Below are 27,841 nucleotides of genomic sequence, written 5' to 3'. Positions count from 1 at the left end.
TAAAACTTTATTTTGTATTTTGGAAAGATATATTAAAGTATGCAACATTCAAAATAAATCAATAAGCAATATATATTAAAAATGTGAAACTAAAACATGTTTTAAGCATTGTTTATTTTTGTTGTTTTATTCAGAGTGGACAAGCATAATGCTGATCGAACATATTCCAAAGAATCACTAAATCGTAAACGACGACAACATTCAAAAAGAAGAAAACATCAGGGAAGTTTAAGGCAACCTAGCAGGTTTGATTGCTCACAATTTTAATTTTATATTGGTTGTTCTTTTGTGAAAAAATTTTTAGTTAACTTAATTTTTTTCACCAGCTTAATTATTCTTTATAATTTATACTTTCTCTTATACTAGTTAATAGCTTATTCTGCATTTGTGATTTTAATTGTCATACAATGGTTATAACTAATATTTGCTTATGATAATTTACCCATGTACCACAAATGGCAGTTGTATTTATTTTATTGGTTATATATTGGAAATAGATATATATATTAAAAATAGGGTTTATGAAACTTATACTAGAAAATTTTAACTAACAGAGTATGCAAATATTGTACACTAATAACGAAATCTTTAAATATAGAACTTGGTCACGTGGCAGATACAGCGACAAAAGAGATTCAACAATATTCTCCTGCCAAGGTTTCATGTTTAAAACATCAGCTTGTGATAATGAAGTTCAACCAGCAAGGGTTGAAGAGTAAGATTGTTTGTTTGTTATAGTTTTAGATTAAAATATTAAGAATTTAAAACTGAATTTAAACCTAGATTTCTTGGGTTTCTATTCTGATTTTTTTTTAATTTTTGTTTATTTAAAATCGCCATTTATTAAACATTTTATTTAAATTCATGTTATTTTTTAATTTTGTTCTTGTATAAAATCTAGTAAACAGTATTTTATGCAAGCAATTAATATATTTAAGTTGTATGCTATTTTAACTTAACAATTTCTTTTAAATTATCTTTGATTTGTTTAGACTTGACTCTCCTAAAATATCCCCTAAAAGTAAAAAATCTCGGCAAAATAATAAGAACAACAACAAGAAATTGGAAGAAAAATTATTGAATGAAAAAAACACCAAAATGTAAGATTACAGAATCAATATTTTTAAATGTGGTATTTAGATATCAGCTTACAAAAATGGAAAAATTATCAATATTTTTTTTTGCAATATTTATTATTATAATTCATGGTCTACTGTGGTTTTTAAATAAAATCTTATGTTTTTATTTGCTTTTAGTAGTTACTAGTTGATAGCCGCCTAATGGTCAGGATTTTAATTGTTGTAAAATATTCACAATTTATAACTAATATTTGTTTAAGATAATTTGTCTGCCAAGCACAAAAATATATTTTTTTCTTGCTATATTGTTTTTTGAGCTCTTTTGTTTAAGGTTTATATATGAATGTATAACTAAACACTTCATTACAGGTCTACCCTGAATGTGATAGTGGATTGCACCATAGATATGATCAAGCAAAGAGTTGATATTGCCCTGATCAGACTTGTTTATCAATTTGTTCAATGTTCAGATGCAATCCAGCAAGCGATGACAGATATGCAGGTACCTAATTATTGTTTAATCAGTTTGTTTTGTTATTAAGTATTCATAGTTACTGTATACTACACATACTTGTCAATATAGATCTAATGGGACTTATTAAAGTTATATATGTTTAATTTATATGCCCACAAAATAAATAGAACTGTCGTTTGTGGTGCGTGGGTAAATTATAATAAGTATATATTAGTTGCAATTGCGATCATATTACTACAACTAAAATGCTAACTATAGACCAGGTTGAACTTAGAAGATTTACTCCTATTATATATTGGTAATAAGTGCTAATAGTCTTAACTAACATGTTATAGGTGAATAAATACACTGAAGGTTCAATCTCCCCTGACCCAAGCCACAAGAGAATGGGATCCAACATTTCAGCTATTAGCATGCTTAGTTCACAACCTTCTAGTTTAAGGTTTGTATTTAATAAAGTTGCTTTAAACTTAATGTTAAGGTTTTGTATGCAAGTTGTGTTTACACTCAAAACATGTATATTTTTTGCATTTTATTACGTTAATGTTTGGAAATTAGCTCACTTTGAAATATTATGTACAGTAAACTAATAACTTTATCAATTAAATTAGCTAAATTAAAAAATGTGATTTCTTAAAATTAAACTATTTAAAAAATAAATCATGTACTGTTTATTAAAATATTAACTTTCTTTCCATAAAGTAGCAAACCTTCAATATTGAAAAGACGACACACTTCACCAACTCATCGTCGAACTCCAAGTGAAATAAATGAAACAGCAAGTATGGCATCATCTACAAGTACTAACAGTGGAGATTTTGTGCAATGTTGGCAGGTTTGTTGACTCTGATCTTTTTATAGAGTTATGGAGATTGCTTTGTTACTGATTGTAAGACTGCTTGTGCATTCTGGTCTTATTTTCACATGTAAGCTAGATATTAACCAACATCTATTGACTTGAAATCTTGCATCGGAGACCTTTTTGTAATATTTTAAATGTTATATAAACTGGTGTTTATCTTACTAAACTTACTGCTTATCAAACTGATTTATTAAATAAATACCAATCTGCTACCATAGTAACTTAACTTTTAATTTTTACAAATAAAATGTCTTTGTCAGTTATGAATGTAATTGCTTCTTTAATATTGTTTAATTAATACCCTGCTTATTTAATTATAATCTGTGCAGAATTAGCGCTAGTAATGCTTTTGATATAAACATTTTTGTTAATATTTTTAAGGGCAATAAATAACACAAGTAAAGTTTTTATTAACCTTTAAACTTATAGATTATTTATTGCCAGTTTTTAATACTTTTATTGTTACATGCAGATATTGTACAAGCTTGTTGATATGCATAATAGTGAAGCTGGAACTTCTGCATTGAATTCACCTCTAATTCAAGGTAAGGCAACAGTTTACTTTAGTTAAATGCCTGTTCTACAGAATTCATGTAAACTGCTGTAATGACAAATACTTTTGGTGAACCACAAATAGCAGTTTCAAATATAAAAGTGAAATGATTGTATATATGTTCATTTAAATATGTATACATACATTTTCTATTAAAGTTTATTATACATAAATATATCATTTAAAGCTATTTAATATAAACTTGGTCTAACAGTTTAAACATAAAACTATTCAGTCTTTGTATACCAATATACAAATGGTGAACTTTTATATATTTTTTTGTTTAAAAATTAAACAATTACAGAGTAAACACTTTTTCTTTTCTGAAGAGTAAATAAAGTAAAAACTTTTTCAGATGACTTTATGTATGAGAATGAACGCAAACTTAATCGTGGAATGAGCTCACTCGTTCGAAACTCAAGTTTCTCGCAACCTTATGTTTCAATGATGATCTTATTCAATGCACAAGTCAAAAGGGTAGGTTATATTTGTATTAACTTAAATTATTTATTACTTTGTAGATTTAAATTAATATTTATTTTTTTTGTATATATCTTCATCCTCGATGTGGAAAAGTCGAATGCATGCCTTAAACATAGAGTAACATCAGTTACTCCGACCCAGTCTCTAGTTGCCTGTGGCAGTTTGGGATAGTATAGATTATAATTGCCCGGTAATTAAACTGCTGATTAAGTGATGGCTCAGCAGGAGTTTATACCGTTTATATCGCCTTACTCAAGGCTGCTACAGCATACGATCATTGGGGATTGAACCCACAACCTCATGTGTAGTGTAGCAAGTGTTCTTACCACTACACCACGTTGCCATTTTAAACATTGGGTGGTTTTATTTAAAGAATAGTAAATTCAGTATTTGTGGACAATTTTTTATTTATTACTATATAGTTAGTTTAGTTTTAAAAAGTTAATTTTGTTTTTCTAAATATTTTTCTAAATGTGTTTTTTTTTATAAAAAGGAGTTTATTAACAAATTTTTATTGAATTTTAAATCAAATATTGTTTTTTAATTAAATTATCAAAAGAAAGTATCCTTCTATTTTTTGATACTTTATTGTTGTAAGTTAACATTTATTTTCACTCAGGTTCAGTTATTAGCTGAGGTTATAGATCTCAAACTCAGTGCAAATATTTATGAGATAAATGCCTCAGTTTCTCATACCAAGAAGTCTTTTAGTGTTTATAAACATGAAGCTAGCTCTTCTCTTAAAGCGGGACTGGACAAAATACTTTGTGATATTGCTGAGAATGCTTTTGGCTCAAAAAAGGTGATTTTAAAATGTTTTGGCTTTGGCGAAAAGCTCTTCTTTTAAATGAATGTCAATTATTGCCATTTTACTCTAAATTTAAATAAAATTAGTGTATAAATAAGAAAAGAATTAAATGGAAACTAATTTTAATTAATTTAATTTAAACTATTTTTAAAAGCAATTGTTTTGTTAATTAAAGACCATATTTTTAATTGAAAAACTAGTTCAATAAAAAAATAAAAAATAATATTTTTAGACAATTTTAACTTGTAATGTGAACAAATCCACCCTTGATGCCTCAACCAATCACCGGCGAGCAAGTGAACAGGGTAACAAAGGCTCTCTTGTGATTGGTCAGATTGTGATTGATCTTCCACAACATGCAGCATCACTCCATGATGTTGTATCACGAGGCTCACGACATCTTTCATCTCATATTCATGAGTTTGCACAAACACCAACTTATAAACAGTAAGTTTTGAAAGAATCTTTAAACTTTATTTGGGTTGATTAAAAAAAGGGTAATTTTTAGGGAATCTGTGTAAACTTTTTTTGCTTTAGAGCTTTTACTATTTATAAAAGGATTTTAATATACTGGCAGTGTGGTGTAGTGGTAAAAACACTTGCTACACCACACATGAGGTCCTGAGTTTAATTCCAACTGCTCTTATGCTGTAGCGCCCTTGAGTAAGGCGCTATAAACAGTATGAACTCCTGCTGAGCCAGCACTTAATCAGCAGCATAATTATCGGGCAATTATAATCTATAATATCCCAAACTGCCACAGGCAACTCGAGACTGGTTTAAAGTAACTGATGTTACTCTATGTTTAAGTTGCGCATTCGACTTTCTAACATCGAGGATAAAGATATCTACAAAAATATATATATATTTAATTTTCTATTCTGTTTTTTATTTTCTATTTTTTTTTTTTTTTTAGATATAGTTTAATTAAAGTTATATTTTTTACTAAAATTTATATTTTAATTTCAAAATTCTACTTAGTTTTAGTTTTATTTTTTTTATGATTTACTTTTTTTTATAAACTTTACTTAAAATTATTTTCAAGGTCATTTGAAGTTGTTGATGGCATTCCAATTACGACCCCAAGTACAACGACCTTTGGTACGTTGACCCCCGTAACCCCTAATGCAATAACAGCCATCATTGACCTCAGTCAAGATTCGAGTGATGTTGTTAACGTACCGGTTGTGTTAAGGTAAATATTCCAAAAAAATATTAATTTTAACAAATCTTTTTTTTTCATAAATTTTTATAATTTTTTTTAGTTTCTCTCTTCTTCTTGAAGGGATCGAAGCGGGAGCAAATATTCTTCCCTCTCTTAGAGCAAAATATGTCACAAACTCCATCCAGGGAAGCGGAAGAACAGGAAGTGATGCGGAGTTTGTTCTATCGATGCCAACTCACTCTCTTCAGTTTGCAACAAGTGAGGTAGGACTTCCAAAATATTTAACTTTTTAGAGTGTAATTTTTCTTGATTGTTTGGGGTTAAATTTCCTTTTAAAATTTGAGGTTAAATTTGAGTTTATTGTCACAAGTTTATTATTTTATGTTGTTTTAAAGACTTTTTTTATTAGTTACTAACAATTTTTTTATTTAAAAAATTAAGATTATATTTAGTTACTAAACAGTTTTATTTAAAAAAAAACAACGCCTACAATTTATTTAGACCTAGTTTGTGAATTGCTGAAACTACTTTACTTACATAAGTACATAAGTAAATTAATCTGAACTTAATCTTTTTTTGTGATCAGACCCAAACCCAATCAGATTTGAACCCAGTTTCCACCACTATTGACCTTCCAGCTATTAGTTGTGAGGGGGAAGTTAAACAACAGAAAGATGGAGTCAACCACATTCCCCACCCAGGTTCATTTCCTTATTTTGTAAAGTAATTTTTGCTTCAAAGTTAAAAAGAATATAACTTGAACTTTGAAATATAAAAAGTTTTAAATTTTAGGGTGTAATCTTTGCCCTAAAATTGTATAGAATATAACTTTATTTGAAATTCTGAAAACCATATTAATAGCATCATTAAATTTAGATTTGTTCATTTAAAATATTTCTTGATTCAAAGTTTGTTTTTTAAAGGATTTTAAATTTACATTTCTTGAATAAAATTCTGTTTTTTAACTGTTTTAAATATATATTTCTTGATTAAAATTCTGTTTTTCAAATGATTTTAAATTTATATTTCTTGATTAAAATTCTGTTTTATTTAACAGAAGGAGAATTGCAAATGAAAGGAGGTGAATTCTTATCAGTTTCTATCAATATTGGAAGTTTTGAGCATACCTTAACAACTGATCTACTTAATCAACTTATTTTCTTACAAGAAATATTTATGAGTGAAGTAAGTAAATTATAAATTACTTTAAAGATACAATGTAAAACCCAAAATAATTAAAGTTTATTTGTTTTATTGCCTTAATATTAATTTATTGTACAATTGCGATATTTAAAATAACAGTTTTCAATTGTTTTAAGGTTAATGAAGTGATTCAAAAAGTGTCATCTGCTGAAAAACCAGTTCCATTGTGGTCAGAGAGTAGTCTCCCATCAGTCGCATCCACCAGTGAGCAGTCAATGTTGTATCAACTACAGCTACAATTAGAGGTCGGTTTATAAACACATTTTTTTTAAAAACTTAGTTATGTCTATATGTAATGGAGCTCAGTAGATGATGTATATATTTATATATATGTCTTATCTATAAAATAAATAAACTGCCATTTGTGGTGTGCAGGTAAAATATTGCTGGCAAATATCAGTTGTGACCATATCACAATAAATTGAATTCCAACTGTAGGGCGACCCACTGACTAGTTTAATTTAGGTGTTGTTATCAATTTTTGTATTTTGTTAATTAATGTACATTAAACTTGTACTGCATTCTCTTACATAAAAAGTTATACACAGGGCATTCAAATAACAGCCAGTACTCCATCCAGCAATGCAGTTAGGTTAAAAACAGGAACAATGGTGTTCGAACTTTCAAACAGAGTGGTGAGGTCAGCTGACAGAAAACTTCGTAAGTTTGATTTGATTTACTTAGATTTACTTAGATTTATTATATGCTAGTTTGTTGAATTTTAAAATGAATAAATAAGTTTTCTAAGTTTGATAAATGTTGCGATAAGGTTAATGTTTTAGACTTTGTTTGTTTTTTACTAGTTTTGTTTTTTGTTAAACTTTATATAACTTTACTTATAAATTACATATAAATACATATGTAGTTATTGCTCTATAATAAATCTGTTAAACAAGTAAAGGATAACATTTTAAACTTTCAACTGTTTTTTTTTATCTAAAACCTAATAAAATTTTTCTAGAAAACATCCCAAAATATTTGAAGTTGTTCGGCAAAGCTCAAGTTGATTTAACCCTAGCCTTGGGAGCTCTAATCATCAACAATGTTTATCCTGAAGCAGATCCTGAGTTCCAACAAATGGCTTACTTTACAACAAGGATAGGACTTCAGAACTCAACTCAACAGGCTCAGGATACTGGAAACAGTAAGTTTGTTGAATAGTTTTTAAGATATACTTGTAGCAGTTGTTTTGATTATGAAAATAATTAAAAGAACACATTACATATTTGCCTTTATTTAAAATCAGGCACATGTGGATTACTAAGAAATTTTAGTTTAAATACTGACTGATGTGCAATTTTTTGCAAATTTTTTTGTCTTTTTTAGTTAATTTAAATGTTTTTGTTTCAATAAATTTACTTGTTAACAAACAAATGTACTGGTATACCAGTTTTCAATATACTTTTAGTTTTTAAATGAAGCAAGAGATATTTTGTAGTTTTTTTATATTAAAAGTGTTTAATTCTTCTTATGTATATATATCTTCATTGGTACAGAATTTTATAACCAAATTTTTTATAAAATTAACTAACAACATATGGTTCACATATTTACATTTTGTGTTTAACAAAACATTTTATTTCAAGCTTTGTCTCCCCCTAATTTTGCTCAATCCATTCAACTACAAGATAACAACGTCATCCTAATAAGTCTAACTCGTCCAATCTTCTTTGTTCAACCTACTGCATTTGATAAAGGTAAATTAACTAAAATATTTTCAATTTTTAACGTTGGATTTACCCTAACTTTATTTATTTTGAAAAAATATTCACAAGAATATGAAAAACCTTTTAAATCAACTATTGGCAGTTTGTATAATGTTTCGAGACTTGATTTTTTTGCAAACTTAGGTCTAATAGTTAACATACTTGCTTTACAAAAACTTAAGTATATATTTAAAAGCTTTTTTATTGTAGCAATCCTAATATTTCTTGCATACAAAAGTGCTTATGAAGATTGGGTTGAGAAGAGATCTGAATTAGGAGGAACTGTGAGATACGCTACAAGACAGGTTTAACTACAGTCATTGCTTTTTTGTTTAATTTACATAAAGTTTTATATATCAGTTGGTCGTAATAATTTAAATGGCATTTTAAACAAACAAAAATATAATGCAATTTGGACGAAAAAAGAATTAATTTTTTTGAATAAAACACAAATATAACATTTTAATAATGGTTTCGTAGAAAGGACCAAATCTTTTATGTCATTTATTCTTAAGGTGATAAATCGTTAATAAAAAGTGTAAGACTATGTTTTTAAATGTCTTTTGTTATATTGTTTGCTATAAAATATAATATTGTCTGTTTACGAATTATGTCATAAAATTTTAAGTTATTTTTAAATAAACTTTTTGCTTTTTAAGGTTGTAAGTGCCATCCAAGTAAAACGAGCACAACACCAAAGTACCATACAACAACACAGCAACCTTTTTCTACAACTATCCGTCCATGACCTGGGCATTTGCTTGCCTGTTCCTAAAGACATTCAATCTTATAACGTAAGTTGTTTAACATGTATAACATAAGATGTAAGCCCTTTTTGTACTTTTAAATATTATAAAAAAATGTATTTAATATTATAAATATGTTAAGGAATTAGAATTTTAAAATACCTTAAAAGAAATATTTACAATGTTATGTGTTTATTGTTGTTTACTTTTTTTCAATTTAAAAATAATTTTTAAAGTCAATGTATCATGTACATTTCAATAATGTAATGTTTATTGTACAAAACTATCCGATATGTTACCTGCATGCTTCAAATGGTGGATTTGTGTTAATTTGTAGGCCTATAAATTGGACATACAAACATTACATATATTTAGAGAGAGTCTACTAAACTCCTTTACATATAGATCTTATGCTAATTTGAAAAAAAAATTTTATTTTACAAATATTTAAACAAAATTTAAAATAAAACTTATTTTTAATAGTTATCTGCCCATGATGAGTTGTCTTCAGCTCTTGTTCTTACAATAGGAAGCACCTTGATCAACGCTTGTTACGCTAAATCTTTGGTAACCACTGGCAACTTCAAGGGGTTTTGTGTAAGGTTTGCTGATGACTTCCAGACCTCCTGGGACGACTGGTCGCCGACTCCGGTGCCAGGAAAAAATATTGTTGCCATGAATTCGTTTGTTGTACCACAAGGATCTTATGAGGTTAGAATTTTTAATTTCTAAATGTTTATTTATGTGTTTAAGTTTTGATATTTTTTATTATATTAGAAATTTGCTAATTATTTTTTTTATATTTAAATTCATCCTTGATTTGGGAAGGTTGAATGAGCGCGAGAGTAACATCAGTTAACCCGACCCAGTTTTAAATTGCCTGTGGCAGTTTGGAATATTATAGATTATAATTGCCCGGTAATTATACTGCTGATTAAGTGCGGGCTTAGCAGGAGTTCATACCGTTTATAGCTTTTTACTTAAGAGCGCTGCAGCATAAAAGCAGTGGGGATTGAACCCACGACTTCATGTGGTGTTAGAACCGATGGTTAATGGTCCACTTTACAGGCTGCAATGTTTGTAATATGCTTAAAACAAACCAATATTGGCCAGTGATAATTTACTGGTGTCTTAAAGTTGCTTTATTTTTAAACTAAAGGCTGGACATAATTTTTTTTGGACATACTTGTATATATTTTTTACACTTTATTAATAGAGTTGTATAAACTTAAAAAAAAGGAAGATTTTTTTCTTCTTAAATTAATCATTTGCATTTAAAGTCTAACATTTTACTTATACCACCAATCTTCACACAGATCTGTACAGACACCACCAGTTACAACAAAACCTCAGGAGTGATGGCACGAACCAGTGTGAACGTAGTGTGGCAGATGAAAGGAATTGACGTTGAGTTTGACACCAAAATTGGAGCTCACTTTGCTCAACTAATCGACACTCTGACAATCATAACCGGACAAGACGGAAGTTTTGGACGCGATTCATCCGTCAACGACCGACTTTGTTCTGACTCAGGGAGCATGGCTGACATGGATGCGATGATGTCATCATTTGACGATGTTATCGACTCTCCATCATTACCGATTTCTCCGACTAGCAGGAAAGATCGAACGAGGAAAATTGAACAAGAACTTAACGAGGTTCGTTTAGATTAATGTTAATTTAATTAAGTTTGTTACTACAAAGAAAAGTTACCTTAAATTTAACTTTGTATTTGAGATAATTTGATATTAACTTGAGTTTAGTTACTCCAGCGAAAAGTTAACTTAAATTTAACTCAAGATTTGAGTTAACTTAAGAATAACTTAAGTTTAGTTAATTTAAAAAAAAGTTAACTTAAAGTTAACTCAAGGAACCTTGGAAACTCAAGACAAACTAGAGTTAAGTTACTCCAAGAAAAATTAATTTTAATTTAACACAATATTAGAGTTAACTCTAATTTAACTCGACTTTAGTAATCTTCCTTAAGTTTTAAGGAAATTTTATTGAATCGAACTTAATTTAATTTATTTTAAGGTTGTGAGGACTGTAATTGATTTAAGAGCTCTTGGAGCCAAACCTTCAATTGTGGAAGAACAAGAGAGAAAGATGCACGCACTTGAACTCACTTTATCTTCGATGTTTCGACAGAATTTTAGGAATAAATTAAGGAGGTCGAGCGCCAAAACTAAGAAGGCCAAAAAGGTGTTTTAATTTTTTTTAATTTTCAACTTTTAAATTGGTTAACTTTGGGATATTATGATGCTAGTTTTAAGAAAATTATTTTAATTATATTTTATTTGGAATTTATAACAAAAGAATAATAAACTTTTTTGTAGAAGTAAATTTAATAAATTAATTAACTAAATAAATAATTTTATTCAATTAATTAACTTAATAAATACATTTCACTAATAACTTAAAAATAAAAATAATTTAAATTAATAACTAAACTAATTAAATAATTTTAAATAACTAATTAAAAATAATTGTAACTTCAACTAATTTACTGATTAAATAATTTAATTAATTAACCTAATTACTTTCAGGAAACCCGACGACAATCCCGCCCCCTTTCCAGTGAGTTTCACCCCAAAGTTCAGACCTCAAAGTCAGCCTATTCCACCCTCCCTGCAATGAGGAATGTGAGGGATGAGGGAAGAAGGATCTCGTGGAATGATGAGGAATCGGATGAAGATGATTACGACAGCACTTCCACTTCAGAGTCAGGTGGGATAGAAATTCTAGTTTTTTTATTTAAAACTTTGTTTTTATTTAGTATTTTATATTAGTTAGAGTTTTATTGTTTTTAAATTCTTTTTAACCTGTTGTTTAAAGTCTATTTGGTTTTCTGAATTGACCAATGATTTAAAGGTGGGGATTTTAGGCATTTTTTTACAAGCTTTATTAAATAAAAGTTGGAAAATGTAGCATATTTAGTAAAATAAAAACTTCAAATAGTGTCAAACCGTTACACTTTATATCTTCCAGTCAATAGCCAGCTCTACTGTCGAAATTTTATTTGTCGTATTATGGTTGCAACTTTTAGTTAATATTTGCTTGTAATAATCAACCTGTGCACCAAAAACATCAGTTTTATTAATTTTATATTCCTATAAATTGGACATCATCCACTTAGCTTCATTATATATTGATTGACATAAAAGTTAATTTTTACAGAGTTTGAGGAACTTGATGGAAAAGTTTTCCATCCTCAACCTCAAAGATTTGTTGAAGATCGAAATATGTCGATTCAATCTCAACCTACTTCTCAGGTTATTAGAAGTTTTTTATAAAGTTTAACATAATTATTTTTGACCAAATTATTTATTTTTAAAAAGTCTGCCAAATTAATCTTTTAAAGTGGAGGAAAAATTAATAAAAATATTGCAAATTTTTACCTAACTCTGGTTATTGTAAAGTTTCTGCTTAACTATGCTCTAAATTCAGTCTTTTCAAAACAAAGCTCACCAAATATATAAAAGCCTCACTTTGTTAAATTTTGCTTATGTTTTAAATTAAGTTTTTACATTTAAGTTAACCACATTCCAGAAACTTTTTTAATAATTTTTGTTTGTTAGGTAATGGGACCTGAAGCAGAATTAGAAATGATCCTGGACATAAAAGTGGAGATTGATGGAGGAAAGATAGTTTGTCATCCACTTAAGTCCTCAGACACAAACGTTGATTCTTCAAGGTATTTGTTGAAGTAATATTGCCTAAGATATGTTTAGAATTTGTATTTTTAAATTTGCATTATTGTAACTTGTGTTATTTAAAAACTTTTAATCCCTAAAATATCTAGAAAATTTTTTTTTAATTATTTTATTCTCTTTAGCTCCACGTTTAACCACCAACGTTTACTTTCAACTTCTGTCACTGATTCAAATGAGACAAACTTCTATGTTCCTGGTGTAGAGGTTAAAGTTCATTACAACTCTGAAACTAAAGATTCAAATTCTCCCAACACTCCAAAATCTCCTAATTTAAACAACATTCCTAACATACAGGTTGGTTTTGAGTCTTATAGGGTTGAAATCCTCATTCTTTGATTTTTTTTACTGCTACTGCATTTTGACTAATATAATAGGGTTGCAACTGATATCTGTTCGTGGTAATGTTATTTACCTAAACACTATTAATTGCAATTTGTTAAATTATATTAAAAATATTAGTGTTTTAGCTACAAGGGTTTAAGTCACTCCAAAGCCACACTATCCACTCTTGAGTATGGCGCTATGAGTAGCTTAAAAATACATTTAAACAGAGCACCTTTTCTTAAAAAACCTTATAACTTTAAGTTGATTTCTAAAACAATGAGTGTATATACATTTAATATTTTCTGAAAATTTAGTATATATTATTATGTTTATTTTTCATCTAATTTTACAATTTGAAATTTTTAAAGGTTGACTCCCCCGGTGGTGGAAATATATACAAAACAAGTTTATCCTCAACTTCTTCCAACAGAGCTTGTGTTTACACCTGGTTCTCCATCCAATCGCTCCCTGAGATGGTGATAAGTCCCTGCTTCCTGGATTATATGGAACAAACTTTAGCCAATTTACCTTCCAGTTTCAATGTTGGGGAACCAACCAATATATCAGTGTCAGGTAAAAACTTTTGTTTTATTTTTTAATTTATCGACAATATAAAAAGTCTTTACTCTCAAATTAAATTTTATAATTTTTTTTACACTAGACCTAAGTTTGTAATAAATTTTTAAAGTTTCAGTTAAGTAATTAATCTTCAAATTGTTCTTATCTAAATATATGTTAAACATCCTAAATTCATTTGTATGTTTTGGGTATTTAAATATATTTAAAACTTTAGGTAAGCCCAACACAAATCAGCAGGGACTGATTATAAAATATAAAAAAAAAAATAAGAAAACTTGCACCAGGACTGCAAGACTGGTTTTGGGCAACAAATTTTACTACACAAAATATTTTCCTTTGGCCTTTCTACATCAAAAGCAATTAAAAAAATATTATTAGCTTGATTTTATACTTCTATTAAATATTAAAAAATTTAATCATTCTTATAAACCACATTTAAACTTTTCAGACAATGACACAGACTCTTATGGGGATCCAGTTGAGGCATTTAACACAACGATGGCTTCACTACCAGTTGATGTGGTTGTCTATGTCCATGTTCACCCCTCACATGTCTCTTTTAACTGCCAACCCATGTCAAGAGTTGAGTGCTTGCTACATATTCCCAACCTGGACCTAGTGTTCAGTAGTATAAGAGATACAACTGGAGCTGTGGTTGGGGCAAACTCTTTTTCTTTTGCTGCTGATAAGAATTCATCCGATTCTTTGTGTAAGTGTTTTTGTTATTTTATCTTTTAAATATTTCTACTTCACTACAATTTGTTTTGAGCATGTTTTTTGTTGCTTTTATGCTGTTGTGCTCTTAAGTAAGAAAGTATTAATGATATAAACTCCTGCTGAGCCCGTATTTGATCAGCAGCTTAATTACTAGGCAATTATAATCTATAATATCCCAAACTGCCACAGGAAACTAGAGACTGGGCCAGGGTAACTGATGTTACTCTATGTTTAGGTCGCGCATTCGACCTTTTTACATCAAGGATAAAAATATAAGTTACAAGTTGCTTAATTTATAAATTTTTTTTAAATTGAAATTTTGTTTCAGCTTGTAGTAGTTTTCCAAGTGGGTTAAGCTTCACCGCCGTGATGTCTGATTTTTCCGTTTATATTTTCCACCCTTATGGAACCCAACAACAACAACAGCAAGGGTGGGATAATAAGGTGGGATCGGGGAGGAATGATTCACTCAGTGTCGACCTTGAAGTTGTTAAGGTAAACACTTTTTTATTTTATATGGCAAATACTTGTTTAGTTTTTATTGTAAAAATTTTTTTTTATTAATTAATTTTAATTAACAAAAATTTTATGTTACCTAAACTTTTGTACATTTTTTTTGGCTAGACATTTTGCCTAACAAACAATCTTACCAAAGATAATTAAGAAAAATTTATATTAAACCAAATTTTTTCTAATTAAAATTTTTACTTTAGATAAATATTGTGCGCACCAGAAAGGGATCAACTCCATTAGATTGCAATGTTTCTGTGTCATCCAAACCAAGAGAAAATATGATTTCAATCAACATCTCTGCTTTAGTTGATATTGGTTGGTGTTTTAATATTCTTAAAACTTTTTTTTCTATTTTTAGTTGGTTTTAAAATTGACTTTGTAGAAATTAAAATTTTTTTTTTGTTAAAGTTCAAGAAAATTAGCAATATAACTTATGCATTATTTATTAAAGTTTTTTTTCTCTTTTTTTGTATATAAATTTATCCTCGATGTGGGAAAGTCAAATGCGCGACTTAAACATGGAATAACATCAGTTACTCCGACCCAGTCTCGAGTTGCCTGTGGCAGTTTGGGATATTATAGATTATAATTACCCGATAATTATGCTGCTGATTAAGTATTGGCTCAGCAGGAGTTCATACCGTTTATAGCACCTTACTTAAGGGAGCTACAGCATGAGATCAGTGGGAATTGAACGCGATTGAAAAAATTAATTTAACAATATTAGTTACATGTAAAATATAATAAAAAATTTTATTTTTAGGTAAAGCTTCGTTTAAATATGATATGAGAAGATTAAGTGAAATTTTAGCTTTTCCAAGAGCCTGGTATAGGAAGAGCATTGCCAGAAGATTGTTCCTGGGAGATACTTCTGAAATACCTACAAAACCAAAGTAACTGTTATTTTATGTTGTTGTTTGTAAAAGATTTTAGTGAACAATGTATCTTTATTTTAAAGACTTAAAATGAGCCAGCACTTAATCAGCAGTATAATTATCGGGTAACTATAATTTATAATATCCCAAACTGCCACAGGCAACTCGAGACTAGGTTGGAGTAACTGATGTTACTCTATGTTTAAGTCGCGCATTCGACTTTCCTACATCGAGGATAAATATAAATACAAAAAAAAAAGTTGGTGTATTAACAAAATCTTTATTTTATTTTCAGAGTGGAATTGGAAAAGGATAGTGGAAGGTTTGTACAGAAAACTTTAAATATCACTTATGATAATAATAAATGTTAACTTGCTTTTGTTTTAGACTAAGGGGAAACTCGAAACATGAAACTGGAATATTTAGTTTTCTTGCTGAAGAGTCTCCGATGGCTTCACCAAAGAAAAGCAAAGCTAAAACTAAGCAACCTGGTAGGGTCAAGTTTAATAATTTTTAGTATAATCAAGTTTATTTTATGCATTTATTTATCCTTGATGTGAAAATACTAACTTTACAGCCTAAACATCGAAGACTTGTGTTTACACATTTCTTAGTTGATGTTTAGTATTTTGCTTACTATATTGCATGTTTACTAATCTGCTAATTGATTTTTGCTCAACAGAAGTCAATTTATAACCATTTTAATACAGTCCATATAACTTGAAGTCGGTGGGATTTAAACCCAAGAGCTCATGTGTTGAATTCAAATATTTAAGCTACTACACAAACCTTATTATAACAATGTTTGAGCATTAAAATTGGATTTTGTTTATATTTAGATGGGATATCAACAACTTCAATCGAGCAATCCTGGAAGGGAGTTGTTTTGTTTGGGTTATCCATGAGTAGATTGGATGTTTCTATGAATATGAGTAACGTAATGGGGAATACTGTATGGTCATGTGATGGACTGAAGTCCAATGGAAGGCTTTATATTCAAAGTACAGGGGATAAGGTTGGTGGAAAGTTGTTTGAAGGTTTCAGTTAATTTAAATCTTTGTAAAAACTAATACTAAATATGTTTGTAATATATTACTGTTTTTATTAAAACTTTACAAAGAACTATGTTTTTAAAATATAAAAAGATGTAGTACTATTTTGGGTTAAATTTATAAGTTTAAACTACTTTTTTGTTATAAATAAACATCAGGAATTATTATATTTATATAATTTAAAACTTAAATATTTGTACTTTTGCATTTCATTAGAATCTTGATTTAAATTTAATTTTCATTATTTTTAGGATATATTTTTATCTTGTGGATTGGATAACTCGCAACTTCATGCCAAGAGTGGAATAATTGGGGGAAACATCGAGCTTAAAAACATGAAAGCTAACTGTAAGTTTTTATGTAAATACATATTTATGTAAAACTTCTGTTTAATTTAATAATACAAGCTTTAACAAAATTTAAAATATATTTAACTTTTTTGGGGGATTTTAAGTTTTTTGTATATTATTATAATATTTATTGTTTTTTGTATGATTTTATGATATAAATTTCGTACATTTAAAAAACACATAATATTTTAATCTTTTTATATTTCAAGTTTTAATATATGAATTAATATGTTGGGAAAAGAAGTCATATTTGATCAGGGTTTATAACTCATTTAATAAAAACTTTTAAATTTAAATTTTTAATAAAAAAAAAAATTTGAATCCTTAAAACAAAACATTTGCAAACCCAAGACTAACAATTAAAATTTTGCCAATAAAATTTTATTTTAAAACAAAAAATAATGTAAAATAACAGTTCGTATTGCACTAATGCTATATTGTTCACTCTTCAGCCAGGTGTTTACAGATAGCTTTGAGCCAGAGCATAGCTAAACACGTCACAGTTGCACACTTTTCCCAAATAAAATTATGAAACCTATCACTTTAAGATGATACTGAAAAAAAACTGTAATAAATGTGATTTTGAAATTTATTCTCAAGGTCACCTTCTTGAACCCAGTATCGGCCAACCCATGCACAAAGTAAACGTTAAACTCGATAGTTTAGGGGGTCGCATCGAGTATATGGGGGGCTGTGTTATGATGGGGAGATTGACCCATGTTCACCTTAAACTGGGTGATGAATGGGAGGGACCCAAACCTAGTGCTCCTATTAGTGTTGAGAAAAGGTAAATACTTTTAAAAGTAACAACTTTTTTATGGTTCGAAATCTTAGATTTCGAAACATATTGTTATTGTCATTATATTTATTATTATTATTATTATTATTATTATTATTATTATTATTATTATGGTTCGAAATCTTAGATTTCGAAACATATTGTTATTGTCAGTGTATTTATTATTATTATTATTGTTTTTATTCTTTCTAGTCAGAATTTTGAAAGACGATAACTTTTGTTCTTTAAAACTAAAAGTTCTAAATTTTTAGTATGTTTGTTATTATCCCAACGAATCGCAAACCTCCTATTTACGACATTTAATTATCACTAATTACTAATTAATAGGTGTTTGTTTATTAAAATTTAAAGGTTGTTATTAATTTTTTAAATCTTGGTCAATTGTATATTATGATATTACTAACTCAAAAATAAATTAAAATTTTAATTTTTATCACTAATTACTAATTAATAAGTGTTTATTTATTAAAATTTAAAGGTTGTTATTTATTTTTTGAATCTTGGTCAATTGTATATCATGATATCAGTAACTCAAAAATGAATTAAAATTTTAATTTTTATCACTAATTACTAATTAAAAGGTGTTTCTTTATTAAAATTTAAAGGTTGTTATTAATTTTTCAAATCTTGGTCAATTGTATATCATGATATTAATAACTCAAAACTGAATTAAAATTTTAATTTTTAATCACTAAATACTAATTAATAAGTGTTTGTTTATTTAAATTTAAAGGTTGTTGTTAATTTTTTAAATTTTTGTCAATTGTATATTATGATATTAGTAACTCAAAAATAAATTAAAATTTTAATTTTTGACACTAATTACTAATAAATAGGTGTTTGTTTATTTAAATTTAATGATTGTTATTAGATTTTTAAATTTTGGTCAGTTATATGTTATAATATTTATAACTTGAAAATGAAATAAAAATTAATTTTTTTTGTTCATTATTGTTTTTATTCTTATTTGACGAATTTTGAAAGACGATAACTTTTGTTCTTTAAAAGTAAAAGTTCTAAATTTTTAGTATGTTTGTTATTATCCTAACGAATCGCAAACCTCCTATTTACGACATTTAAATGTCACTAATTACTAATTAATATATTTTATTATTAAAATTTAAAGATTAAATTTTCTGAAATTTTAATATGTTGTAGGTATTATTATTTTGTATGTTGCTGTTTAAAATGAAGATTTAACTCTAGCTAAATATCGTTTAATCATTATTTTAGTTTTTTTATAAAATAACGAATCAGTGTGAGTTTAACGCTTGAATAATTTAATAGCGTTCTGGTCGCCGTCAAAAATCGTCCTTTTCGCTGTCAATTGAAGTAAAAAATATTGGTTGAAAATTTAAGTAAAATGTTAAAGGATAAGTCAAAAATGTGTAAAATTTTTTTTTAATTGTTTTGTTATTATTATATTTTAATACTCGTTTAATTACTAAAAAATTAAGATCGGTATTTTGCTTTTAAATTTAGTTTACTTTTCTATTACAATATCAATGAATGCGTGTTCGTTTGTTAAAATTAGGTTTAAATATAAAAAAGTTCATATTTAAATCTATAATTTAATTAATAAACCTACTAAATAAATTATATTCATAAAAAAGAATCAAACGATTTCGAACCATATTTTATTTATCAAATAAATCTAGTTTAAATTTGTTTCTATTATAAAATAAGATTTTTAAAAAAGTTTTTTTAAGACCAAAATTTTTAAATAAATTGCCTCTTTAAATAGTTTTAAGACATTGTAATAGCATTTATGCAATATTGTTAATAAAGTTACAGTTTTTATTTAGTTTTTTGAATATCTAAAATCTAATTTTACTATAAAATAAAAAAAAAATGTTTTTTACAAGTTAGGATTTTTTTTACAATTATTTATTAATTTAAAATTTAGATTTTCTAATTAGCAATATTTTTGTTTACAGTGCAGTCTACGTTCCTGGTGATATAGGATGGGAGGATTTCTCACTAATAATAACTCGATCCACTACTCCAGATGTTATTAAAATGTTGGCAAAACTTGAAGAGTTTTTCACTCAACAACTTCAAAATTCTTACCGAGCTTTCTACTCACTTCGTGCTGGGGGAAGAGAGGCCCCGATCAGACAACCTTCTGTGAGGTCACAAGGTAAAGGGAAATTTTTTATTATGACGATCTTATTACTTTTTTAGATATATTAAGTTCAATTTTTAAAAATATTTTAAGTTTGCTAAAGTGTAATGTTAAATATTTTATTTTTTTGTGAGCGGTTGTTAGTTAAAATGTTTGTCTTTTTTACACGAGATCTTTAGCTTGATTCTTAATAGTTTAAGCTGCCTTTTAGTAAAGTGCTATAAAATTGTTTTTACAATAAAACCGGCAGCGTGGTGTAGTGGTAAGAACACTTGCTACACCACACATGAGCCGTGGGTTCAATCCCCACTGCTCTCATGCTGTAGCGCCCTTGAGTAAGGCGCTATAAACGGTTGAAACTCCTGCTGAGCCAACACTTATTCAGCAGCTTAATTATCGGGCAATTATAATCTATAGTATTCTAAACTGCCAAAGGAAATCCAAGACTGGGTTGGGGTAACAAATGTTACTCTATGTTAAAGTCATAAAGTTGACCTTTCCACATTAAAGATAAATAAATACAAACAATATTTTAAATTCTTTACTTTATCCTCTCTTCTAGTTATATATTCTCATCACCGCCACTGGCCGACTGTTTACTCTGCGATCAACGACACTTTCCGCTCACTAGGAGTCGCTGTCACTCCTCAGTTCCACCTGGGTGGTTCCATCTGTCTCCATGGTAACAGTCTGACGGTTGTTTGTTTCCATGGCGCCAACTTCCGGTCGGTTTATTGGTTTTTGTTTAACATATTGGAGCCTAACATTGTGTTTTCGACCGAAGTTCAAGAAATAAAAGGTTTAGAATATTTTTACTTTTATATTTATTTCTTTTACAACTTTTTTTTGATTAATTTTGTTTAAAATTTAATTTTTTTTGTCTTAAAATTTTTAATTCTAAAAAAATCAGAATCAATTCGGGGAGACGAATCTTCGACCTTGGCGACCCAAAGTTTGACCTTTAACCTTGGCCACGATTATTGGTTAAAAACCGGGGGTCCAACCACCGATCCCATGGCAACCGTGTCACGTGTTACCCGATCAAGTCATCAGAACCCACCTCCGTCATCAGCGTCATTGGATGAATGGTTCGCCTACGTCACAGCCTCCCACAGTCAAGAACTAAGCATGCTCCGGACTTTAAACGCCATCAACGAGCCAGAAGTCCCAGGTTCGAACCCAGGTAGCGGTAGAGTGGGGTCAACATCGAGTTATAGTCATGATACTGATATTATATTCGCTCTTCCCAAGTTGCAGTTGGATTTTAAGACTGAACATGTACAAGCTTCAACTGAACCTGATCCAGAAGGTAAATATCTTGCTTATTTTATTAGGTTACAACAAACAGAACTTGTGACTCATTTGTGAATATATTAGAACAAAGCTTTTGACTAAAATAAAATTAAAAAAAAATGTATTGCAATTAAGCTCGTGACTTAATTGCGATTTTTTAAATTGGGCTTGTGACCTGATTATAGCTTATAAATTAACCATGAGGTCACAATTAATAATGACGTCATTTTTCTTAAAACTCTTTGCCGACCCAGACAAGGAGAACCGACCAGTTGTGGAATGTAGTTTCGTCACCGAATTCACCGACCACATCTGCGTCACAATGGACGTCGAACTCATCATGTGTCTGCACGACCTTATTACGTCATACATGAAAGAGAAACAACAAGCGTTGTCGAGTCGAACCCGGTTGACCTCGGGTCAGGGGTCACAGCAACCTGACAGTTTCACCTTTGACCGAGTTGACCTTCGCGAGTTCGTTTGTAACACGTGGCAGCTCGAACCTACTGTGAGGTAATTATTAATCGATTATGACGTTTCATTAGTTACAATATCGAGAATTTTGTCAATTACTTACGTCATTCAACATAATTATGACGTCATAAAATATAAACAAAAGTTTGAAGAATATAGTAAAAAATAAAAGTTAAAATTTTTAATATTTTTTATTAATTAACGTTTTTAATTAATATTTAATTACTTCCAGGTTAATATCATGGGCTGGACGGAGAATCGAACCCGTTGGTGTGGATTATATTTTACAGAAGTTGGGGTTCAGGCATGCCAGGACCACCATCCCAAAGTGGTTCCAACGAGGAGTTCTGGATATTCTAGATCACGCTTTAGCTATCATTGTTCAAAACCTTGTGGTGACTGTGACGCAACAGAAGAGCCGCGATAATTCGTAGAAGTTAGGGATTGTGACGTCATAAAGAGTCACTTATATTAAAGTTTATTCTACTTTTAGGGTAAAAATGTTGTAATGTATTCTTTCCACTTTTAAGACGCCATTCTTGATCAAAAAATTCTTTTTTGGAACAAAACGTGATCCCTGTGCTTCACTATTGGTTGAGATTTGATATCTTCTTCTTCCTGGACATCTGAACTTTCTTAAAAGTTTTCCTAAAAATTGATGACCTTTGGCAACTCATATTTACTACCTTGCTTTAGCTTATATATAACCCCATTCCAAAGAGGTTTTTTCACTAAATTTTATGAAGCAGATTTTGTTTAATGATCGCAGAAAGTAATTGTATTACCCAGTAAACCTATTTAAATTTCGTATACAGAATATTAGTGGGTTTAGTTAAACTACAATCATATATATTGAACCATTAATATAATTCTCTTTATGTTACGTCATAACCATGTGTTGTGACGTGTCCTCTACGTCAAACGTGACGTCATTTACTTTCTAATTGGTTGTGACGTCATAAGGGTTTACTATCAAATGGAATTTGTTGTTGTTGTTTAATTTTTTAATTAATTTAGTTGTCATATCATTATACGGTGCTACTAATTGATTTTATTTCAAATTTTGTCAAAATATTTGTCCACTGTAATAAACATATAATTGGATGCTTAATTGCCGCTGGATGTCGTTATTAAAAATATATGATATCTATGAAATATAAAACATTGAAGAAGAAATAGAACAAAAATTAAAATTGAATTTTTGTGCAAAAAATAAATAAAAACGACTAAAACTAAGCACATACGAACTTTATAACAAAAAACAACAAAAAACTTGAAATATATATTCTATGAAAATAAAAAAATGGGTTATTTTTGGCGAAAATTAGAAAAGTTTATTTCATCGTTTCTGGGTTAATTTTTTTATCCGCGAGATGGCAGTGTTGAGTTATTTAATTGTAACGTCAAACGTTCTCGGGTCCTTTTGGTTTTGGTAGAAACTTTTTGGTAATGACTTTTACGGGAACGTATTCTCGTCTTCTGCTAAAAAAAATAAGTTTGTTTATATTTTAAAAACACATTTTTTTAATAGAATTCAAAGGTTTTCGGTTTTGTAGAGAATTATTATAAACTTATAGCCATTTTGTAAAATAATAATTATAAACTTTTTATTTGTATCAGATAAGTTTTGTCTTTAAATAAAGTATTAATTGTCTTAATTAAAAGTAATTTTGGTTGACTTAAAACGCTTTAAACGTATTGGTAAAAAGTTAAGTAAATATTAAATAGAGAACTTTTTTAATAAATATTTAACTAAAACATTTTTATGTTTGCTATGTCTAGAAAATAACTGGTCGTAAAGTTACTCATGTGAGTTTATTAGCTCATTAAACTCTGTGTTGTGATGTAACAATCTTTCCATTGTGAGTCAAATTTAATAAAGTTTTAGGAACAGAAAATGTGACATTTTTTTCTAGGTGAATTTTTAAATTGGGATTTTTTTTTAACATTTTTTTCCTAATATGATATTTCATATAAAATTTTACACATCTAAGTAATACCATGTTGTTATAATTAACTTAATTATTTTTTTAATTTTATTAAAAATCAATTTTTTACCTTTTTATAACGTACAAGGCTGCAATTACTAAAGTTAGAGCGACCAAAATTCCTCCAGTTATTAAAATAATTTCCATTGTTTGATCACTTTTAACTTCCTTTGTGACGTCATCATGGACTAATTGTTGCGGTTCAATGACCTTGATTTCAAAATGTATTTCTTCTACTGGTTCTTCAGCTAAAATTAAATTTTAAAATATATTCAAAAACTTGGTTTAATTTGAAAAAAAAATATTTAAAAAATCCAACTTTTTATTTTAAAACCGGCAGCGTGGTGTAGTGGTAAGAACACTTGGCTGAACTACATGAGATCTTGGGACCGATCCCCACTACTCTTATGCTGTAGCGCCCTTGAGTAAGGCGCTATAAACGGTTTGAACTCTTGCTGAGCCGGCACTTAATCAGCAACTTAAATATTAGGCAATTATAATCTATAATATCCCAAAGGCAACTCGAGACTGGGTCGGAGTAACTAATGTTACTCTATGTTTAAGTAGCACATTCGACCTCTCCACATCAAGGATAAAGATATATACAAAAACAAATATTTTAATTTATTTATCCATAAAAAAATCGAATAATGTTTTAGTTGTTTTTAAAAAAAAGCCGAACTTTAAAATTTTAAAATATTGTGCTTTAAACTAAAAAAAAAACAGGTCGAAAATAATTTTACAACTTTTAGTAACTAGTTTTATTTTTATTGTTTTATGATTCGGTTACTAATCTATTTGTTGTCCTAGTGTCTCAAAATTTATTTAATTTCTTGGAACGAATTTTATTATTTTACAGAAAAAGTTTAAAATATTGTAAAAATAAATAATTTTTCTTACTTATGACGTCATAATCGCTTTGTGTCGTCGTTTTCGCTGTTAGTTCAATTTCGTTCGGTTTCTCTATGACGTCATAACGCTCGTCGCCTTCGTAACTGATTATGACGTCATTAAAATCGTCGAAAAGATTTTCCACTTCGGCTATTTCCGCTGCTCGAACTTTGGGGTCGATTGTCGGGGTCGTGACGTCACGTTTTGGTGACGTCACTTTTTTTGTGGTTGTCGTCGATGTTTTAACAAGATCTAACAAAAAGTAATTGTTATTTTTATTGTGACGTCACAAGGAACAAACAATGGCGGAAACTTAAATGAGGAAGCGCAAAAAATATTTTAAAGTTTACTAAAATTTCGATTATTTACGTCACAATCACTAAATTGACGTCAAAGGGTTTTGATTGACGTGTTGTGGGTTTTGTTTTCTTGTTTAAATAACAACAAAGATTATTGTTACGAATTTGTGGGTGAATGATTAGTTTTATGACGTCATAAACAGGTTAATTTACTTATGATTCATTAGACATTTTGACAACAAAAATTTTGACTAATTTGTGACATTTTTGTCTTTTTTAGTAAATTTAAAGTAGTTTTTATTATGTGTCGGTTACTTTGGATATTTATCTGCAAAAAAAGTCGTTTCTAAAGATGTTTAACTGCTTTAAAATTTGTAAAATTTTGTTGTTTTTCGACTTTGTAGCTTATGTAGTAATACCGTTCATTCTAAGTCCCTTTAACTTTATTTTAAACCCTTCTTGTGGGTGAATAGTGGTTCTACTAAGCCTTTAATATCAGAGATTTCAACTTTAAAGTTTTGGAATTACTGGGTTTAAAATTTTTTGTAAAAAAGCAATAAAAATTTCATTTAAAAGTCGTTTCAAAGCACGACCTGTTTTGAGTTTTTATTTATTTGATGTTTGTGACGTCACAAATTAAACATACGTAATAAGTAAATATTTATTTCCTTGATAAAATATTTTTAAAATCGATAAAATTTAGGGTTTCCTTTTTATTTAAATAAATTATAATTTAATGTGAAAAAATAAAAACTAAAAATTGTAAAACTTATTATTCTAACCAAGCATTTTATATCGTAAAAGTTTTAATATTGTTAATTAAATTAACTTTCATGCAATTTAAATACAAAATTTTTAATTTTTATTAAACAAATAATTTTGTACCAAGTTTTGGCGGCAAAATCGTTGGTTTCGTTGTAGCGACTTCAACCGCAGCCTGTTTTGTAGTTGCCGCCAACTTCGCAGCTTCTTCGCGAATTTGTAATCCTTTGTCTAAAACAAAAACAAAATTATTAATTGTGACGTCATATTGGTTGTTATCTTGTTTGTGACGTCATACAATAAATGATCATATTTGTTTGTTATTAATTCACGAATTTGCGGATAGTTATATTTGTAAAACCAACTGATTGGTAATTGTTTAGCTAATTGTTTTATGACAATGGTCTTTGTTGGTAACTCACCGTAGCAAGGGTTTGCATAAATTGAGTTAAAAATCTTCGAACATTTTTGAATTTTCTAAAAAAAAAATTTTAATTTATTAAAAATAAAAGAAAGACTGAAATTTAAACTTTAAAAAATATTTTAATTTAAACTCACGGTCATTTTATATTCTTGTTTGCAATTACAATTTTCAATAAAAGAATTCTTCATTAACATTTCAATTTCTTCTGTGCATCTGGTCACGTGTTTTAACTCGGCTGTGCAGTTGTTTCTATACATCTATGACGTCATAATAAACAGATAATTAAATAATAATCATGATTGTGTTTAAATAAAATCAATTTTTAAGTTAAAAATTACGTTAAAACTAATTTAAAAAAATGACAAAATTTTTTTTTTAAATTATTCAAAAATTAACGAAAACCCAATCGTTAATTTTTTTTTTTTGAACATTTTTTTTAGTTTTTTTCTTGATGTTTTTACCTACCGTGCATCTTTTTTTAACTGATCTAAAAATCGAATAACAATTTTTATCATTCCGACATTTCTTAACTGCATCCACACAGGAATTAGCTTCTACTCCGTTAAATAAAAACACCAAACCATAACAACATAGACTTAATATAACTATTCTCATTTTGAGCTTTTCTTCTAAAAATAAAAAAATTTTGTTTGATTTTTGTTTAAAATTGATATTTTTTAGGTAGTGTACACTTCTATAATATTTTTTATCTTGGTTTTACGCACATTGATAAAACTAAATAATAAATACGATATACAATTAATATTACAACAATGCGACGGGAAAAAATGACAAAATCAATTTAATGATTTAAAACATGCCAAAAGTATTAATGTTTACATAAAGATTTTAAGTATGTTATGGCATGGTCACCAAACCCAAACATAAACTAATCATCTTGTTATTTAGTCCTCTTGTTTAAGTGATGATTTCACTGTATTTGCTTTCGCACAAATCGATAAATTGATTCTTGTTTAATTAAACTAAGCATGGGTATATAGGTTTAATGATTTCAAAATATCAATCTGTACACATCACAATACCTCTACACGTAAACTAATATTTAATCAAAGAATTATAATTTGTTTTACTTTATATCATCTCATCTGCTGCTAAATTATTTTTTTTATAATATATTCCATTTAAATTTTATTTTTATATTTTTCAAATCCTTTTTTTACTGTAAAAATTAACCCCATTATTAAAAAAAGGAATTATAGTAAACTTGTATTTCTAAAACAATCTAATTTTAAGTAATTTTGACTTACAATTCTAAACTAAAGTATTTTATAAATTTTTTTCTCAACTTTAATATTTATTCACTTAAATAACCGATCTAACATTAGGTTACATTTTACCAAAACTTTAACGTACATTAGCTACATCATCCACCAACTAAGTGAAGTTAAAATCAAATTAAAGGACATATTTAACCCGCTGTGATTTAATCAATATTTTAAAAATAACCAAAATTAAATCACGTACTAACTGAGATTAAAGATTAAGATCAAAAATACGTCAGATTTTTACGCAAGTTCGTTTCATAAAACCGCTTAAATCACGTTATTATATTTAAAGGGTAT

At 28.3% G+C, this 27,841-nt stretch overlaps 2 protein-coding genes across 3 annotated transcripts in view; one reads left to right on the top strand and one right to left on the bottom strand.

Moving 5' to 3' along the window:
- The window catches only part of LOC145762201 (bridge-like lipid transfer protein family member 1), a 44,122-nt gene extending 20,817 nt beyond the window's left edge, over positions 1-23,305 (top strand). The window contains 42 exon segments of the mRNA XM_082574633.1: positions 135-245; positions 599-715; positions 993-1,100; positions 1,449-1,581; positions 1,890-1,996; positions 2,257-2,389; positions 2,889-2,961; positions 3,325-3,446; positions 4,072-4,254; positions 4,493-4,707; positions 5,306-5,455; positions 5,526-5,688; positions 6,012-6,126; positions 6,483-6,610; positions 6,745-6,873; positions 7,177-7,288; positions 7,590-7,814; positions 8,215-8,325; positions 8,545-8,639; positions 8,994-9,128; positions 9,564-9,791; positions 10,397-10,738; positions 11,115-11,282; positions 11,627-11,807; positions 12,258-12,352; positions 12,659-12,774; positions 12,916-13,087; positions 13,486-13,690; positions 14,145-14,405; positions 14,742-14,908; positions 15,127-15,241; positions 15,690-15,819; positions 16,097-16,123; positions 16,189-16,292; positions 16,641-16,816; positions 17,105-17,201; positions 17,804-17,990; positions 19,940-20,142; positions 20,690-20,926; positions 21,038-21,436; positions 21,675-21,933; positions 22,127-23,305. Of these exon segments, the coding sequence (XP_082430759.1) occupies positions 135-245; positions 599-715; positions 993-1,100; positions 1,449-1,581; positions 1,890-1,996; positions 2,257-2,389; positions 2,889-2,961; positions 3,325-3,446; positions 4,072-4,254; positions 4,493-4,707; positions 5,306-5,455; positions 5,526-5,688; positions 6,012-6,126; positions 6,483-6,610; positions 6,745-6,873; positions 7,177-7,288; positions 7,590-7,814; positions 8,215-8,325; positions 8,545-8,639; positions 8,994-9,128; positions 9,564-9,791; positions 10,397-10,738; positions 11,115-11,282; positions 11,627-11,807; positions 12,258-12,352; positions 12,659-12,774; positions 12,916-13,087; positions 13,486-13,690; positions 14,145-14,405; positions 14,742-14,908; positions 15,127-15,241; positions 15,690-15,819; positions 16,097-16,123; positions 16,189-16,292; positions 16,641-16,816; positions 17,105-17,201; positions 17,804-17,990; positions 19,940-20,142; positions 20,690-20,926; positions 21,038-21,436; positions 21,675-21,933; positions 22,127-22,328 (6,736 nt within the window). The 3' untranslated portion in view covers positions 22,329-23,305.
- On the bottom strand, positions 22,907-26,908 carry LOC145762217 (uncharacterized). Of its 2 annotated transcripts, none has more exons than XM_082574635.1 (7): positions 26,724-26,908; positions 26,393-26,515; positions 26,257-26,311; positions 25,958-26,065; positions 24,783-25,025; positions 23,953-24,130; positions 22,907-23,376 (listed from the first exon to the last, which is right to left on the bottom strand). In XM_082574635.1, the coding sequence occupies exons 1-7, from the start codon at positions 26,871-26,873 to the stop codon at positions 23,298-23,300; spliced, it is 936 nt and encodes a 311-aa protein (XP_082430761.1). In that variant the 5' UTR covers positions 26,874-26,908; the 3' UTR covers positions 22,907-23,297. The 2 variants fall into 2 exon arrangements, with proteins under 2 accessions (XP_082430761.1, XP_082430762.1); XM_082574636.1 differs by having other exon boundaries at positions 22,907-23,373.
- Between the last annotated feature and the right edge of the window lie 933 nt (positions 26,909-27,841).

This window comes from Corella eumyota, chromosome 1 (assembly GCF_963082875.1).
Source record: "Corella eumyota chromosome 1, kaCorEumy4.1, whole genome shotgun sequence".
NCBI classification, from domain to species: Eukaryota; Metazoa; Chordata; class Ascidiacea; order Phlebobranchia; family Corellidae; genus Corella; species Corella eumyota.
Note: the sequence above shows the minus strand (reverse complement) of the source record. Positions and strands in the feature narration are given on the sequence as shown.

Excerpts from the sequence above, each read along its gene's own strand:
- LOC145762217 (XM_082574635.1), bottom strand. The coding sequence starts at position 26,873 with ATGAGAATAGTTATATTAAGTCTATGTTGTTATGGTTTGGTGTTTTTA. Across the intron at positions 26,066-26,256 it reads TTATGCAAACCCTTGCTACG|ACAAAGGATTACAAATTCGC; the intron begins GTGAGTTACCAA and ends TTTTTGTTTTAG. Across the intron at positions 24,131-24,782 it reads AAGCGATTATGACGTCATAA|CTGAAGAACCAGTAGAAGAA; the intron begins GTAAGAAAAATT and ends ATTTAATTTTAG.